Source organism: Ailuropoda melanoleuca, chromosome 2, assembly GCF_002007445.2.
Source record: "Ailuropoda melanoleuca isolate Jingjing chromosome 2, ASM200744v2, whole genome shotgun sequence".
Taxonomy (NCBI): Eukaryota; Metazoa; Chordata; class Mammalia; order Carnivora; family Ursidae; genus Ailuropoda; species Ailuropoda melanoleuca.
In genome coordinates, this window is record NC_048219.1 from 11,757,433 (window position 1) to 11,774,225 (window position 16,793).

The 16,793-nt window shown below is 48.9% G+C and overlaps 1 protein-coding gene across 1 annotated transcript in view; it reads right to left on the bottom strand.

The window, feature by feature from the left end:
- The window catches only part of CSMD2 (CUB and Sushi multiple domains 2), a 590,718-nt gene that overhangs the window by 101,789 nt on the left and 472,136 nt on the right, over positions 1–16,793 (bottom strand). The window contains exons 33-40 of the mRNA XM_034645185.1: positions 13,250–13,345; positions 11,862–12,065; positions 11,378–11,502; positions 10,347–10,443; positions 8,919–9,023; positions 4,070–4,188; positions 3,496–3,565; positions 1,456–1,572 (exon numbers count right to left, since the gene is read on the bottom strand). Of these exons, the coding sequence (XP_034501076.1) occupies positions 1,456–1,572; positions 3,496–3,565; positions 4,070–4,188; positions 8,919–9,023; positions 10,347–10,443; positions 11,378–11,502; positions 11,862–12,065; positions 13,250–13,345 (933 nt within the window). The remainder of the gene's footprint in view (positions 1–1,455; positions 1,573–3,495; positions 3,566–4,069; positions 4,189–8,918; positions 9,024–10,346; positions 10,444–11,377; positions 11,503–11,861; positions 12,066–13,249; positions 13,346–16,793) is intronic.

A 16,793-nucleotide genomic window follows, 5' to 3' on the forward strand; every position in this document is an offset into this window, starting at 1 on the left:
TATTTCCAAATTACCTACAGTTTTGCAGTGAGCACTTTGGGACATGTGGTCTGCAGCCCATGCATCATCCCAACACTGTGGACAGCATTGTTCATCACAGGGGCTCTTCCAGGATTCCCGATTTCTGAATTGAATGGGTATGGAAAGAACTGTGCATGACTACTGCCATCTGGTGGTAATAGCTTGTAAATGCAGCGGTTCTTTACACACTGAAACCAGGTGCCATATTCGGGTCCTCACTGGAGTCCAACATTCACTTGAAAGCAAGGTCTTCTGTGATTGCACCCTGCAGGGGGCTTATTCTCCAGAGGCTGAATAAGCACCCAGGCCTCAGAGTTAGAGAGCTCTGGTGGCTGAACATTAGGACTTACAAGAACAGTGATGTACCTCCCACTGAAAGTTCGTTTTCCTTTGGATGCTGTGCTCCCTCCATCTGTCTCCCTCTATCATCTGAGATTCTTGCGGCCCATGCCTGGCTACAGAGCTATAGGGTCTCCTAGCTCCCCTTCCCTCAATCTCTAAGATCTGGAGTTTCCCAAGGCTGCCAAAGTCCTCATGATTTTGTACTCTGATCCGCCCCCAAGTTCCTCCGATAAATGGTACTAAATGTAAGACTCCATCCTTTGAAGGGTCACCAACATTTCTCCTCCCCTCAGAACAGATGTAAAGCAGGCCAGCTGGATCCCTTTCTCCTGAAATCCCCTTCTCCACCAGAAGACCCACTCTAGGCTGAATAGTACAGAATAAAGAGAGGTGGTTTTCAATCCTGAGGTCACACACTTCGAGACCCCAGGCCCATGCAGGAGCGATCCCCTCAGGACATGTTGTCCCCGGGAGCAGGGCAGTGACTCAGGCAAGATGATCCATCAGTTCCACGTCACTACAGATCTTTTATCTCTTTAACAGAGATATTAGGGTTAAATTATATTCTCAGTCAGGAATGAATCATCAGCAATTAAATTTTGTGCCCAGACTGATGTCCTCCACGCCCCGCCAACCCCTGTGCCTGGCATACTCCATCTCCACAAAAAAAAACCTCTCCCACTCTTTAAGACCAACCAGAATGTGCATATAAAGAATGCAAACTCTATATCATACTGACCTTGGCTATATAATTTAATTAGGATGAGAAATTGGATATTGAAGTTAAAAGCACAACTTGAGGTTCAGTCTCTGTAAGAGAATTTTTTTTTTCTTTTTCAGCCACCCCTGAGTAATTTCTCATTCCATAGTCCTGAATTTTAGCTTACTACTCAGGTAATAATAATAATGGCAATCCCTAAGATTATTTTCCCTATATTTTATGTTCCCGAAGTGCTCGTTCCTAGCATTCTTATCTGATCTTCACAATTGTACGACAGATCAACAGATGAGGAAGTAGACAGGTGGAGCGCTCTACTGCCTCGGTCAAGGTCATGCTGAAGGGTCACACACGGCCTGGGCGTGGAGACTTACCAAAGCCCACAGGCAGCGCTATCTTCCAGGAGCAGTCCATGTTGCTGGGGTAGTTGCCGGGGAAGCCGGGGCTCAGGATCACCCCCTCCATCTCTTCCACTGTGCCCCCACACTGCGCTGTGAAAATGAGACCAGACAGAGGGTTAGGCCAGCATGCACGGGGCCAGGCCAGCATTTGGATGGTCCCACAGAGCAGCAGTTTCTGGTCCCTTCCCAAGTCATTAACCCCTTGGAGAATCCAACGGGACCAACGATACATCTCCCCTAAACGACTGCACGCATGGGCAAAACTGAGTACGTATGTAAGTTCAGGAAGGGCTGCTCAGCATCCTGGCACTGCCCAGCTGGCCACAAACCCGAGTTATGATTCTTGACCTTGAGCATGCCCCTCGCAGGTCAGTTCCCTTAGTGAGGTCATGCAACAGAAGTCTGCTCCAAGAGGAGTGTGACAATTTCTTACACTATGCCTTAAATCTCCCTCTATCACCGTCCAATCAACTCTTCTAAGACTGAAGAGAAAAGATGAAGGGAGGGGACTGGCATGCACGGAATCCCCACTCTGCCAGGCACCACGCCGGACTCTTGACAAATATACATCCCATAGGGTTGGGTGGTCAGCAGATGAGCCCTACCAGGGGCCCACCCTCAGTCTCTGACCTTCGCCCTCAGCCAAAGTGACTGTGATTAGCGTTCCATGGGGAGCCAACCATGAGGGGCTGGGGCATCTGACACTCCAATTGAGGTGACATCAGAGTCACCTAAGATGCAGGGCTGGAGCATGAATACAGCCTGGTCAGTGGACATCAATTCTTTTCTTTCACAGCTTTCAGGAAACGGTCGTGTGAGCTGCAAGGGATCAGCTGGTTATGGAAGCCAGAGAAAGAGGCAGAGGGAAGGGATCTGCAGGGTCTAAGTGAAGGCATTTGGGGAGAGGGTGACAAACAGAACAGTGCCTGGGCTTCGGAGTGGGGGGGCTCCAGCACTGACTGCCTGGGTCACCATCCCAATGCTTTCACTTCCTGTGTAACTTTGGGTGAGTCTAAACTCCTCCAAACCTCAGTTTCCCCCACCTATAAAATGGAGCCAAGTACAGCATCTATGTCACGGGGTGGTCCTTACGTTACAGCAGAAAGGCCTGCGCGTCACTTAGAAGGGAGACTGATGCACACAGTGACCGAGTGACAGGCACTCTATAAGCAGTAGCTGCTGTGAACATGAGTGGTTTCCCCAGCAAGAACTTGGTAATAGGGAACGGGAATGGGGGGAGTACCTCGGTCTGCCCAGTCATGTTTCTGACCGAGGGGCAGGTGACCAAACCCCGCCCCCTGGTGAGATTCCAGAAGGGAAATGCCATTATGCCCAAGGGATGCTCCCTCGACTCACTTCTCGTCTTATCCCAAGGTCAGCCTTGATTTGCACTTTACAGTTGGCGGGGCATCAGAGAAAAGTAGGTTTCCGTCCCTGATGGTGCCAATCACTTTTTAATCCTAAAAGCCTTAGTTTTTCCATTTGCAAACATGAGGGCAATGATATCTCCCCCAAAGAGCTGCTGTGACGAAACAGCGACGTGACTTGCATATAGTAGGCGCTCCATAAATGTTACGTCCCCCCTCCCCCAACCTGACGAGAAGCTTCAGAAACCCAACTGAGCTAAGCCCTTGTTTCACCTGTAACCCACCCCCCCGCCATTTCTCCAGTGGCAGATTTTATCCCTCTGTCCCATGAAAAGGCACAGGGGAAGTCCTCAAGTACCCAGAGGGTTTCATCTGGGCTTTGGTGCATTATCTGGAGTCAGGATGGTCTTCGTAATGCTTTCAAATGGCCAAGCCCCCTTTGATTCCTCATTCTGGGGGTGAAGGTCTGCAAAAGTCATGAAGAGCTTGTGCGAGAGCTGCACGCCAGCCTCCAACTACTCCCTTCCAACAGACCCGAAACTCCAAATGTCCTTTGATATGAACGCGATCCCCGTGACATGTCACTGAGCCCAAATCTCTGGTAGGAATGGGTATGAATGAGCGGAGAAGGTCGGGGCTCTCTTACCAATACAGAGCGGCGGAGGGTAGTTCCAGCGGCGCACGGTTCCGGGCATGCAGGAGATGTGGGCGTGGCCCTGGAGGGATCAGGAACAGGGGTGGGCTCACTGCCCCCGTGGGAGCAATTGTATGTACAACCCAGAGCAGGGGGCTTGTTTAGGGGCCTTGTGCTGAGCAACAGGGTACACAAAGATACACGAACCCTCTGTGGGGTGGGATGAGGCAGAGGGAGAGAGACTTTGGGGAAGGATGCTTATTAACAGCCATTACTAAGGAATTCTCATTACTAAAGGTTCCTTGTGAGACTCTAATTACTAGACTCCCTCATAGCCTTCAAAGGAAGATTAAATTTTCCTGAAGTCTAATCAAACCGAAAATTTGCAGGAACACATTCTGAGGCTGGCTGGTGCTAAATCGCCAAAGTCAGCAAAGCTCGTTTTTTGCATGAACAGCTCGGGGAAAGGACAGTGGTTCCTGGGGGACCCGAGGGCCTTCTCCCTGTTCTTTAGTGACTGTAGCTTGGCTGGCCAAGCACATCTCGGGGACACCTGTTTCCTGCCCGGGGTGTCGAGGGGAGGTACCTGGAGGGCGTATCCTGGCTCACACTGGAAAGAGACCACGTCATTCACCAGGTAGCGCTCTCCAGTCTTCACCCCGTTACTGGGCACGGCTGGTTCTGGACAGCTGCTCAGGCCCACCGCTAGACGAGACAGGGGCAAAGAGAAAGGAGGAGGGACAAGCCCGGCAGGTCAGTGCACCGGTATACAGAGGGTGATGCTGGCAGCAGGGAGGAGAAGGGGCTCCAATTTGCGCTTTCTCTGCCCTCCGCCTCAAGGCCAGGGCTTCCTAACCCTCTTGCCCCTGAGCGCACAAAGTCAGAATATCTATACGACACAGAGGCTCAATAGACCGATGCTCCCTGGTGGGGGGTGGGCATCACGCGGGCCTTGTGGCTGCCCCCTGGGCTCAGTAGGATGACTGTGGAGCTAGGGAGATGCCTAGCCCTGGCTCCAAGCTCCCAGACCTCTCCACCCAGCTTCTCCTGCACTCCCAGACCCCCAACTTCCCTCCGTTTTCCTTGCTCTAAGAAGACAATTCCTGGGGGGCAACGAAGCTGGGAGAGGGGAAAGAAAGGCAAAGAGGAAGGAGAGCAGTTACCAGAAAAGGCCTCTCAGTGTCACTCAGGCCTCTCAGTGTCACTCAGTCTCTAGTGCTCAGGAGGTTCAGAAAGTCTCACTCTCTGGGACACCGTCCAAAAACAAGTTTGCCAGTGGATGAGACTCTCTGCTGCCTTATTTCTTCTGTTATGTTTTTAAGATGAGGTCAGTGCCTTTCTAGGAGTAATACTGGGGGCTCCTCATGCTTAATCCCCCATGGTCAACCCTGGTCCTTGCTATTGCCGGACCCCTCACAGCCTCCCTCTCCTTGCCTGCCCTAGGGCCATCCTGCACTCAGAGGCAGCTAACATTTCTGAATATCTCTCCTTGAATCATGGACAGCCTTGCTCAGCAATTCAAAGTGGGTCCCTGTTGAGTGTTACTCAGATTCTCACCCTTTCACTGGACATTCTTGGACTTGGCCTGATCCCTTTCCAAGATCACCTCCAAGAGCTCTCAAACACTCCATTCTCCTTTCTTGAGTTTCCAAGTTCATCTGCATTTATTCGATCCTTATTCTATACCCAGCATTGTACATGGTCTTTGCTAGGACATCATCCGAATCTTCCTCCTCCCTGCCCGCCCACCATCATCACTGCAGGAGCACTTACGGAGACTTCCCACGAGCAGGGCTGGGGCATATGTATCCCCGCATCATCTCAGCCCCCTGAAGGAGGTCTCTGCATCATCCTGTTACACAGGTGAGGATGCAGGCCAAGAGGCCCAGAGACAGGCCCCCTTAGCAAGCCACAGAACTGGGATTCAGACCAAGCCCAGTCTAATTCTGGAGGCCAAACTCACAGGCCACATGAGTTCACAGGCGACCCAGCCCTGCTCTCCCCACCTCCCCTCCTGAAGTCATCCTCATCCAGCTTTGAATTCCCTCTTGGTGGAAACTCGCAAGTGGGAGTGGAGCATCTCCTGACTGGTGGGATGTGCCCTGCAGGGGCCCCTCTGCAGGTGCAGACACTTAAGATGTACTAACTAACTAAGATGAAATAAGATGTACTAAAGAAATCCCTGTGTATTGATGCATGGGACCCGCAGTGCAGTTTTCCAGGGATGAGGGCGAACAGACTTTATGGCTGGGTCTGATCCTAGGCACCTGCACAGCTCAGAGAGTTTGGAAGGGGCAGACTCAGCCCTCCTGGTCCATTCCCGGTGGATACCTTCTGATAGCCCTCCTAGTAGATCCCAGATCCCTTGTGAGATACGGGCTCCCTGGGGAAGCCACATGCATGCAGTGCCTGCATGGAGCCAGGCACTTGTGGAAAAGGAACGGGCAGGGGTGGCAAGCCGAGGCCACCAACCACCAGCCCCATCTCCTATGTAGCAGCTGACGGGTCCTCATTCCACATTCAGAGCTGACAGTCAACATGTGCATCTGATAACTACATGTGCTTTTTTCCTTCGGAGGAAAGTTCAAATAGAACAAAATTATAACAAAATGCATATATCTTATGTGTCCATTTGCTGAGTTTTAACAAATGCCTGCACCTGTAGAGCTCAAACCCCTATCAAAACTACAGACATTGCTAACTCTAGAAAGTTCTTTGTGCCCTTGCCAGGCAATTCCTGTCCTACAGGTGCCTTTTTTTTTTTTTTTTAAGAGAGAGAGAGAGCTCACGTGCAAATGGCGGGCAGGGAGGGGCAGAGGGAGAGAGAGAATCTTAAGCAGGCTCCACAGTGTGGAGCCCGAGGGAGGTTCAATCTCAATACCCTGAGATTCTGACCTGAGCCGAAATCAACAGTCAGATGCTTAACCGATTGAACCACCCAAGGGCCTCCGGCATGTGCTTTAAAGAAGTGAATGTGATTCTTGGAAATGAAGGCTGTTTGGGCCTATGTCCACAAATCTCAGAAGCTGGGCAAGAGACCCCAAGGACAGGATTAAAACCAGCACCACGCTGAATCTTAAGTACCACATCCTGGCTGTCATCTTGTCTCTTTCTCCCCAGTCCTCCTCTACGTAAAACGTAAAACGCAATGCAACTCAACTTTATTTAGTGGGGGTGACCACAGCTTAGTAACCTGAAACCTTCTTAACCACTTGGCAGTGATAGAATAAGGAGGGCAGAGAGGAAAAAAGGGAAAGCAAGAGCAAAGGAATGTGGAAGGAGAAAAAAATGGAATGGGGAGAAAAGTGAAATACAAGAGAGAAAGAAAGAGACAGAGAAAAGTCCATTCTAATTTCTCTCATAGTGCACAGCTTGGCTTTATTTAAGCCATGCTTACAACAATGGGAGAATTATTGTTTTTTATCCTATGCAATCTATTGCTTTCAAAAGCATATAGTTACATTTCTGTTTCAATTAAATCTACATTAAATGAGTCATAGCAGTAGCTATGACTTTTCAGTACTCTTCCAAACCATTTGCCTCTACAGTTAATTCTTCCCCTCTGCACCCTCTTTGTAGATTATCAAATATTAAGAGAACAGTAGGTTAACAAAACAAAAATGGTTTCAGCTCCTGGGAGTTTCAGTCACTTCGGTTTTCCCCCAGCCCTTCCCACCATGAGAGGACAGGGCTTGACAAACATCAGCTACAAAGAAAACCACCAGTTCCCTTGAACAACAACAACAATAAATTGAGGAGAGATGAATTTTTTCTGGGAATGAGGCAGCAGAATGAAAAGAGATTTAGGAAGGAAGTATAACTTTGGAAGAGGAGAGAAAAGAAAAGTTTTGAGGGAACATTTAAGGACTCCAAGGAAAATACTGGATAAGAAAACAAAATTGGATAGAGCAGAGTAAAAGGTAAAAGGAAAAATGTGAACTATTCAAGAAACCCAGCATACTTGACTCCAGCAGGAGAGTGAAGGCTTTGAGGTCTGTGGGGGGGGGGGGAGGTGTCAGAGGTCCCTGTCCTGTCCTCTGCCCCTCAGGGTCTTTGCTTCAAGCTGTCCCAGGTCTTTCCTGCCAGGTGCACACTTCAGTTCTTTCAGGCCATGAGCATCCCAGGATCCAACCAATCCTCTCCCAACCATCTGGATAAAGCTCATCTGTTTGGAGACTAGCTGAGCATCTGCCTAACATCCAATGCTGACCCTATCAGGCCTCTGGCACCAACTGGGGCTCCCATCTGTAAGGGCCCACGCTGTCCAAGATGGTCAAGCCAACTCTACCTTCCCACATTTCTTACTTCTCATTCCAAACCTAGTTCAGGCATTCCCTTCTGTAAGGTCTCACCTGGCCAGGTTCAGCTCCCCTTTTCCGTACTTCCTTAGCCTGCTAGGCTGCACTAAAATTATTGCTCCCTTGTCCCTCTATCTCTCTGGACTTTGTGTGTGAGGGCAGGAACCATGTCTTATTCATCTTTGTTCTGTGGGCATCTAGCACAGGGCTTGCCACATTGTGGACACTCAGTGTTTTTTCATGACATCGACCTCTCCACCTGCCCCAGGGAGAAGTGACCATGCTCTCCTTTGAACTACTGCTCCACCATCTGGGGACCTCCATGAGAGCACCTGGAATCCAGTAACGTGCTTCTCTGTCCAGGTGTCTGCCTCTCTTTGATGGACTCTGAGGGGCTTACTCATCTCGATCTTACCCAGTCCTCGCAAAACCCAGCATAGCACCTGGCACATGGTACACACTCAGTAACTATTTGCTGGATGAATGTTTAACAAATGCCTCTGTCTACCTATTCTTTCCTCTACCCAGAGGGGAAGGGGAATGGCAAGCTGTCCCAGGATGAAAACAGTCTCCCCAGCAACCTCTGTCTTTGTTGCCCCACAAGGCACATCCACAAGCCTTTTTCTTCTAAAAGTTTTTCATTGTGACCACTTTGCGACACTGGAAGCCAAGATGGAAGGCTCCGAGAGTGGAGGGAGAAATCTGGTGCAAGAGGAGTGAAGGGTCTCATGAGGACAAGAACTTCGAAGACGGTTGCATCACAGAATGGGGGCTTGGAGAGGACAAGTTTCAGGCGTGGAGGAGAGCACCTGCATTTTCGTACATCCCAGATTCTATACTGGACCTAAGTCAACGGCGGGCCTCCCTTCCCACTCCTGGTGCAGACACAGGGGACGTGCACAAGTGTCTGAGTAAAAGACACTGGGGTGAGAATCCTGGCTCTGCCACTTACTGGCTGGCAGTCTTGAGGAGTTTCAGCCCTTCTCTGAGCTTTAGCCTCCTCATTTAGGTCTGTGGTAAGGGTCATGTGGGATGGAGAACATACAGCCCCAGTGTGCCCCCTGCTCATTGTGGGTCCTCGGTACCTGTGGGTTCCCACCCTGAGCCCCGTACACAGCTGAGACTCTGGATCCTCACTTTTGTACTCCAAGTGGAAGCCGGCTGCTGACACGCTGATATCTGAGTAGAAATGAAGGTACAGCTGGTTGGAGGTGCTGTTCAGGAGGGCAGGCACGGTTGTTCCTAGGGCAAGGAGACAGGGACCAGTCACGCTTAGCCGCCCCCGCCCCCCGAGCTCCTTCCCATTTCTCTTGCTTTTGCTACCTGCTGACACTCTGCTCCCAAGACCCTCAGATGTCCCCAATTATCATATTTGCTACATGACAAATTAGCACCCTCCCTCCCCCCAGATTGCTGGACCTTCTTCTGTGGCCGAGGGAGAGGAGACCTCAAACTTCCTAGAAAATGAGCAGTGGCAGAGCCCTATGCCAGCAGGAGGGGGAGTTCCACAGGCAGCCTAAGAGTTTGGTCCCCTTCCCAGCCATCTTCAAATAACTCTGACAGGTATAATTCCCTGGGCAATCCGGGCAGTGTGGACTGCTTATACAGTGCACATGAATCCTTTTTATATCTTGCAACATGGTATTCTGAAGCCCAAAGGACCCAAATGATTGCTCTGGTCATCGGGCAAAAGCACACACTATACTCAGTGAGAAGTCTGCCACTGGAGTGGGAGATGGTGTAGCCACTTTCGAAAACAGTTTGTCAATTCCTCAAAAAATTTAAATATAGAGTTATCATATGACCCAGAAATTCCACTGCTAGGTATATACCCAAGAGAACTGAAATCACATCCCACAGAAACCTCTCCATGAATGTTTATAGTAGCATTATTCATAATGAGCCAACAAGTGGAAACAACCAAATGTCCATCAGCTGATGGATGGATAAGTGAAATCTGGTCTGTCCACATGGTGAAGTGTTGGCGCATGTTACAAATGGTGAGCCTTGAAAAATGCTGCTGAGCGAAAGAAGCCAGACCCAGAAGGCCACATATTGTAGAATACCATTTATATGAAATTTCCAGAACAAGAGAATCTATAAAGATGGCAAGTAGGTTGCCAAGCTGTGGTTGCCAAGGGATGGGGGAGGGGGAGTGATGGGGAGTGCATGCAAATGAGTACCTGGTTTTTTTTGGGGGGGGTAATGAAAATGTTCTGGGATTAGATAGCAGTGATAGTTTTAGAATCTTGCGAATATACTAAAAGCCACTGAATTGCACACTCTCTTTTCACTGTAGCATTATTATCATTGTTTTATTATTGAGCTATAATTGACATTTAACATTATATTAGTTCCAGGTGTGCGACATATTGATTTAATATTTGTATATATTGCAACACGATCACCAAAATGAGTCTAGTTAACATCTGTGACTTGTACACTTTAAAATGGTGAGCTTTATGGCACATGAACTACATGTCAGTCATAGTAATGACGGTGGTGGTGGTGGTGGTGAAGCCCACCACTGCACTCTCAATTGAGGTCCCTGGAAGCCCCACTCACCTGAGAAGCTCCCCAGCATGGTTACGGTGTTGTCTGCACCATCGAACACCTCCAGAGAGTCCCAGTTCTGCTCTGTGACAAAACTGATGACTTGAATCTGGGAAGGCAGAGGGATCGAACTGCTGGTTAGGCAGCCTGTGTCCATCTGTCTGTCTGTCCCTCCCTCCCTTCTTCTCCATTCACATAGTTAATGCCAGGCCTGAGCACCCAGTCTGGGGCTGACCTTGTGCTATGTCCGTCTCCTAAAAGTGCTGTACCTACCCCCTGAGGACCGCATTTGTTCAGTGGGGGACACAGATGTAAAACGAAGGGTCGTAAGACAGTGGGGTACTGTGTCAGACAGAGAATGGGGAGAGGGAATTTCAGGAAGTGAGACTACTTCAGTCTGAAGAGCCCCCTCCTCATCTCTCACATGTTCCTTGGGTTGCCCACTTTCCTGTCTGGATGACATGAGACATCCTGCAGGGTCCAGGAACCCACTCCTGGCCAGACCTACCCATCTCAAGTCCCTGCTGGCTGCCTCTCTAGTGGCCTTGCTGCCATAACCAGTTCCGAGGCCTTCTCCACTTGGCTCTCACCGCCGGGGACCAGTTTGGTCCCCCTTCTGCTCCAACAGCTTGGGCTCAGGTGTGACACCGAGGTGTGTGCCTGGGGCTTCACTATGCCTCATCTTTTGCTCCTTGCCCTCTCCTGCAATGTCCCCTCTTCCATTCCCCATCATCTTGAGAAAAGAACCCTTCAAGCCATCAGAAAAACATTTTCTATGAGTCTTCCTCAATCTCTGTATTTCTTTCAGTCCAGGCCCATTTCCTCTTCTGGCCTTCCCCAATGGCCTGAGCTGGTGCCACCCCTTCTCTTTCCTGAGGTACCCGTCTCTCTCTCTCTCCACACCCCCAGAAGCTTCTGGGCCTCGAGCTGGTGTGTTTTTCTGCTTGTGGACCTCACCGGCACATCTAGCCCGAGGGGCAGGGACAGGGCTAAAATGTCTCCTCCAGGCCACCTGCCGGACTGAGGCGTCCCCTAGCCCCTACCTGGATACCAGCGCCTTCGGGGACCATGATCTTCCACACACAGTTGAGGCTGTTGAGGTAGGGCTCTGGGAAGCCGGGGGACAGGATGGTGCCCCTGCGCTCCGTGAGGTTGCCTCCACATGGCACTGGGAAGGAGGCAGTTCTGGTCAGAGGTTTCTCCTGCTTGTCTTTGAGTCCCCCATGGGAGCCTCCCCAAACATTCTTCCCAGGCCCCCCAGCCTCCCTTGCTGGCTGTTGGCTTCTCCCGTAGGCCCCCATCCCTGCTCCTTCTATGGCTCCTGTCCCTACAACCCTCCTTCCCAGGCATCCTTCCTCCAGGAACTCCAGCTCCGTCTCCTTGCTGTCTTCACACCCAACCCACAGGACTAGTGATTTGGCCTGAATGGGACACTCTACTTTAAGTAAGTTATGCTGGTGAACAGAGGCTGCTGTTGGGTCTCGCTGGCCACCCACTCCCCGGAGTCCTGGCTGTCCAGGTACTCACCCACGCAGGTGGGTGCGGATACATTCCACTGGGCCAAGGCCCCAGGAACAGGGAGGCACTCGATTTCTGGGGACCCCTGCAGGGCATAGCCGGAGTTGCAATCGAAGCGGACGATGGCTCCCACGGAGAAGTCACTGCCCAGCCTCTTGCCATAGCGGGGTTCCGGCACAGAGCTGCACTGAGTGGCACTGGTTCGGGGTACCGCTGCAGGGGACAAGGGCACTGAGGGGCAGGCCTCACCCCTCTGGAAACTGGCCCAGGGATGGACACGCAATGGTAATAGAGCTGAGACCATCTGGATGGGACCCTGAGAAGCTCTGGGCACTTTCTCTCAGGGCAGTGGTACGGGTTTTCCAGGACAAGGGCCATTTTACTGAAATATAGTTGTAACACAGCTTCTGGAAACCATGGGAGGCAGACTTTAGGCCCTGTTGGGTTTGGTGGCTTCTCCATGATGCCCCTCAACTATCCGTGTCCCACGTTGCCTTACAGGGAGAATGGCCCTTCCTCCTCCCTTCACCCTGCCTTTGGCCTCTTTCCCCACGTGCCTTAAGACTCTGCCCAGGGCTCTACTCTCATGGCCTGAAGCTGAACCCCCCCGACCCACATGGCACATAGTATGATTTAGGCCAGGTCGCAGATTTGACATGCCCCTGTGGCAGGGGACTGCAAGCTCCTCCTGGGCACTGGGATGCATGTGACATGCCTAGAACGGGCCCTAAAAATGTGGGCATCCTTCTGGACAAGGAGAGGTTGGCGCCTGCAGGTGAAAGCCAGGGCACTCCAAGACATCGCCTTTCAAGGCCAGTGAGGAAGGGCACAGACATTGATCACCTGCTTGGTGCCAACTATTCTGTGAACTCTCTTAGCTCCATCAGTGAGGTAATATTTGTGCCCTCATCTCACAGGTGAACAAACTAGGGCTCTGAGGGGTGGAGTAGCTGGTGCCCAGTTAGAAAGTGGCAGAGCTGGGATTCAAAGCCATGTCCACCTTAATTCCAAGTTTGTGTTTTCCCCACACCTTTATTGTGCTTAGCACAGAAAACCAAACTCCATGGGAGAGAGCCTAGGTATGATGCCTGGGCTGGTCGTCCCAATGCCACTGGGTCTGTGCCAGGCAATGGGGGAGGGGGAGGGCAGGAGTCAGCCTCCCGTGTCTGATTTCTTCCTTCATTTGACATAGAGTTTGGTCCAAGAATTGTCTGTTGGGCAAATGGATATCTAAATCCAACTGAATTTCAAGGAACTGCCCTACAAATCAGTAACTGCCCTCCAGGACTCTAAGACTGAGGCCCAGACTAGGGTTCAAAAGTCCCTGTTCCTTTGGTCAGGGAGTCACTAAAGAACTGAGATTGCTTCCACACCTCTTACATCCACTTCCTACATACCTTGGTAGACAAAGTGGAAACCTCTGGCTGGTGCTTGGCCTTTGGCACTGAACTTGATGAGAACTTGATTGGAGGTGGCCAGGGGCAGCGATTCTCCTGCCGAGATAAGGGGTGACGAGGAGAGAAAGACAGTGAGTCCAGCAGTCAGCCCAGCAGAGAAGATCCTGGCCAGGAAGAAGGGGCTTCCCATACCCCCCCACAGCAATTCCTTCCATATCCCAGGTCTTCCTGAAATAAAACCTTTCATTTTTGCTGCACTTTATAGTTTAAGGCTAACTATAGAAGTCTTTAGCATCCGTGGTCTTACCTTCACCCCCACTGCAAGGTTGGCATGACAAGAGTTCAGTGCCCCATTTAACAGGCCAAGAAAGAGAGGATCAGAAAGATTAAATGACCTTCCCAGAAAGGAGAAAGCTTCTAGATGTATGTTGATTTACAAGGATGGGGAGAATGGCCATTACCAAACTGACTGGTGGTTTACTTGGAAAATGGACGTTAAAAAAAAAAATGGTACCAGCTTCTGGGAAGGAAGGTGATGTGAATATCTGAGAGTAACTGGCCCTTCCCAGATGCTGTAAAATGATGGATAACCACAGCAATTGTATAATTTATTGCTTACACTAGGACACTTGTGAGATCCAAAGGGCAAGTTATTAATAATTATGTTGGGACAACCAAGTGAAAGCTGGGACTGTCACAAGCAAAGCAAGATGTATTGCCACCCAACTGATAACAAACAAATTGGGGAAAACCTGCATGGGCACAGGATGCCTTTATATCAGGAGATAAAGTTCTATCTTCTCTTTAATGTGGTACAGATAGACAAGAGTAAAGACAACACCAACTGGACCAACAGCTGTGAAGTGCAGTCCTGCTTATCATCACTCTCTTGAGACAGTTGAGGGAATATGGCTTGGCAGACAGTGGCATAGCCACTCTGCATGCTGCCCCTCCACAGCCTTAGGGATCCCTGAGATGGCCACTGCCCCCACCACCAGAAGGGAAGCTGAGGTTGCAGACAGCCAGGCTAAGTCTCCACTGCAGTGAAGGCTGAAGTTGGGACCAGCCAAGGAGCCACTGGGAAGCACATGTGGGGTCCACCAGTGCTTCCAGAAAGCCCATGTGATGCTACTGGCCACAGGGAGTAGAGAGTTTTATATAGCGCACTATTTACATGTGACCCAGATGGCTGAGCCTGGCTAGGAGTCATTGTCCCAGATAATTTCTGGCTGCCAAAGCAAAAAGAAAACTCATGAAGCAAAAGCCCCTCTTTATTATCACCACTGTCTCTGGCTCTTTAACAGATGTGAGCAGAACAAAGCTCTACTTTTCCATCCTCCCATCCTCTGGCCTGATATGTGGATTAGGGCCCCTGTGATCTCTCACAAACCCACTTCAACTTCCAACCCTGGATGTACACAGACCTCCCTCTCCATGGATAAGCACACAGTAAAATCCCTGGATGCAAGACAAGCTCCCAAAATTTTAAGGGTGAAGACCACCCGGAAATCAAAGCAAACATTTTTATGTGAACTACAAAAAGAACAGGCAAAAATCTCAGAAGATTTTCAATTGTGGTTGTCACAAGATTAGATCTAGAATTGCATCTATGAAGTAAGAGAGGGCAGGTGTGCCAAAGAAAGTTCTGACATCAATAAAGCCTTCAGAACTGAGAAACACTAGTACGTGGCAGCTATGTTCTATAGAAATTGAACAGAGAAGTGGAGATTAAATTTCAGAAGTTCTTCCAGAATCCACAGGAAAAGGATAAAGAGATGAAAATAATGAGAGAACCATAAGCGACATGGAAGATATATCAAAGGAACTCTAATATGCATACATCAAGAATTCTAGAGAGAGAGAAGACAGGAGAAACTGAAGGAGAAGAAATAGTTTACAAAAGAAGGTAACTTTCCTAAGCTTAAGAAAGACTTGAGCCTCAGACCAAAATTGTTCTCAAAGTACCAGATATAATTAATGAAAAGAGATTTCCACTGTAACATATCCTAGTGGGCTTTTAAATTTTAAATATAAAACACAAAAATATGAAAGGCATCCAGAGAGAAAAGAATGGGTTAGGTACAAGGATAAAGAATCAGGTTGGAATCCAATTGTCTGTGATATTAACTGCTGGAAAGAAGAAAACAGCAGCTGCAGTTCTGAAAGAAGTTTATGACCCATAATTTGATTTACAATCAAGTTGTCATTTATATGATACGTCAAAGGAAAGATGTACTCATATACACAAGGTGACAGAAAGTACTGCAGTGATGAGCCTGCTTAAAAAAAATGAATGGAAGTAGGGAAATCAGAAACTCTCAGGGATAAAGACAACCAGGAAAATACAGTTAAACCTAAATATTTATTGTCAATGAGATAGCAAAACTAAATGCAAATGTAAACACTTATTCTTGGGGAAGAAGTCCATAATTTACAAATAATTACTAATAACGTTAATATGAAAGTCTAAATATATACATAAGAAAAACCCTGTAAGTTAGAGATGGGTCAGATATGAATGGAAAAACAAGAAAGCAAAAGCAAAACAAAAGAAACAAAACCCCACAAAGAACAAAACCAGATGACAGCTATCAGACCAAATGTAAAATAAGTAAGTAAACATCCTCTTAAAAGAAAAAGACTCTCAGAGAAAATGAGGAAAGATCTATCAGGTGAACACAGACACAAAAATGGTTGGAAACATGAGAAGACAACAAGATATCACAGTTGAAATGGAATCTTTAAATCCTCAACATTCTCAGTCACTGATATATCAAATAGAAAAACAAAATGAAGACTGTTGAGCAGTGGTCCTCAAGCTTCTCCCCCCGTCCCGACACCCCTTAGGGACAGGAGCACACCACTCTCATCAGCGTCAGTGTCTCCTCATCAGTGTTTCTCCAAATGAGGAATAAGAGATGATCTGAGAATACTGATATTTATACCAATAGGTCCTATCTATCTATCTACCTGTCTATCCATCCACCCATCCATCCATCCATCTATACTTATTTCTTTCTCTCCATTGGTCCTTTACATTTATATCTATACCTGTATCTATATCCACATTTCCATATACAGGTCTTAAATGTCTCTCTCTCTCTCTCTTTCTCTGCCTATGTCTATACTTCTGTATCTACAGCTAAACTTATACCTCTATCTATCTTGAAAATCAAGAGATTTTGAAAAAGCATCCTACCCCAAGAGATCTTGACTTATGCTCCCGGCTGGGTGTGCGTATGTGGGGTGTTGATATCAAAACCTCATTTCATTGAGAATCACTGATAGAATGGAACTGAATAATAAAATTGAGTAAGATTGGCCTAATGGCTATTACAAAGCTAATTTAATCCTCACAATAGCTCCAGGAGGCAGAGGTTTTCCTCTCTGCATTTTATGCTGAGGGAACTGCAGCTCAGAGGGGTCAAGTGCCAGGCCCCACAGACACCTAGCTGGCCAGGGCAAGTGCTGAAATTAGGGGCCAGGCAGTGAGCACTGGGCCTGAGCTCCCTGTCCTCTGTGGCCTCTCAATTCTGCAGAGAAG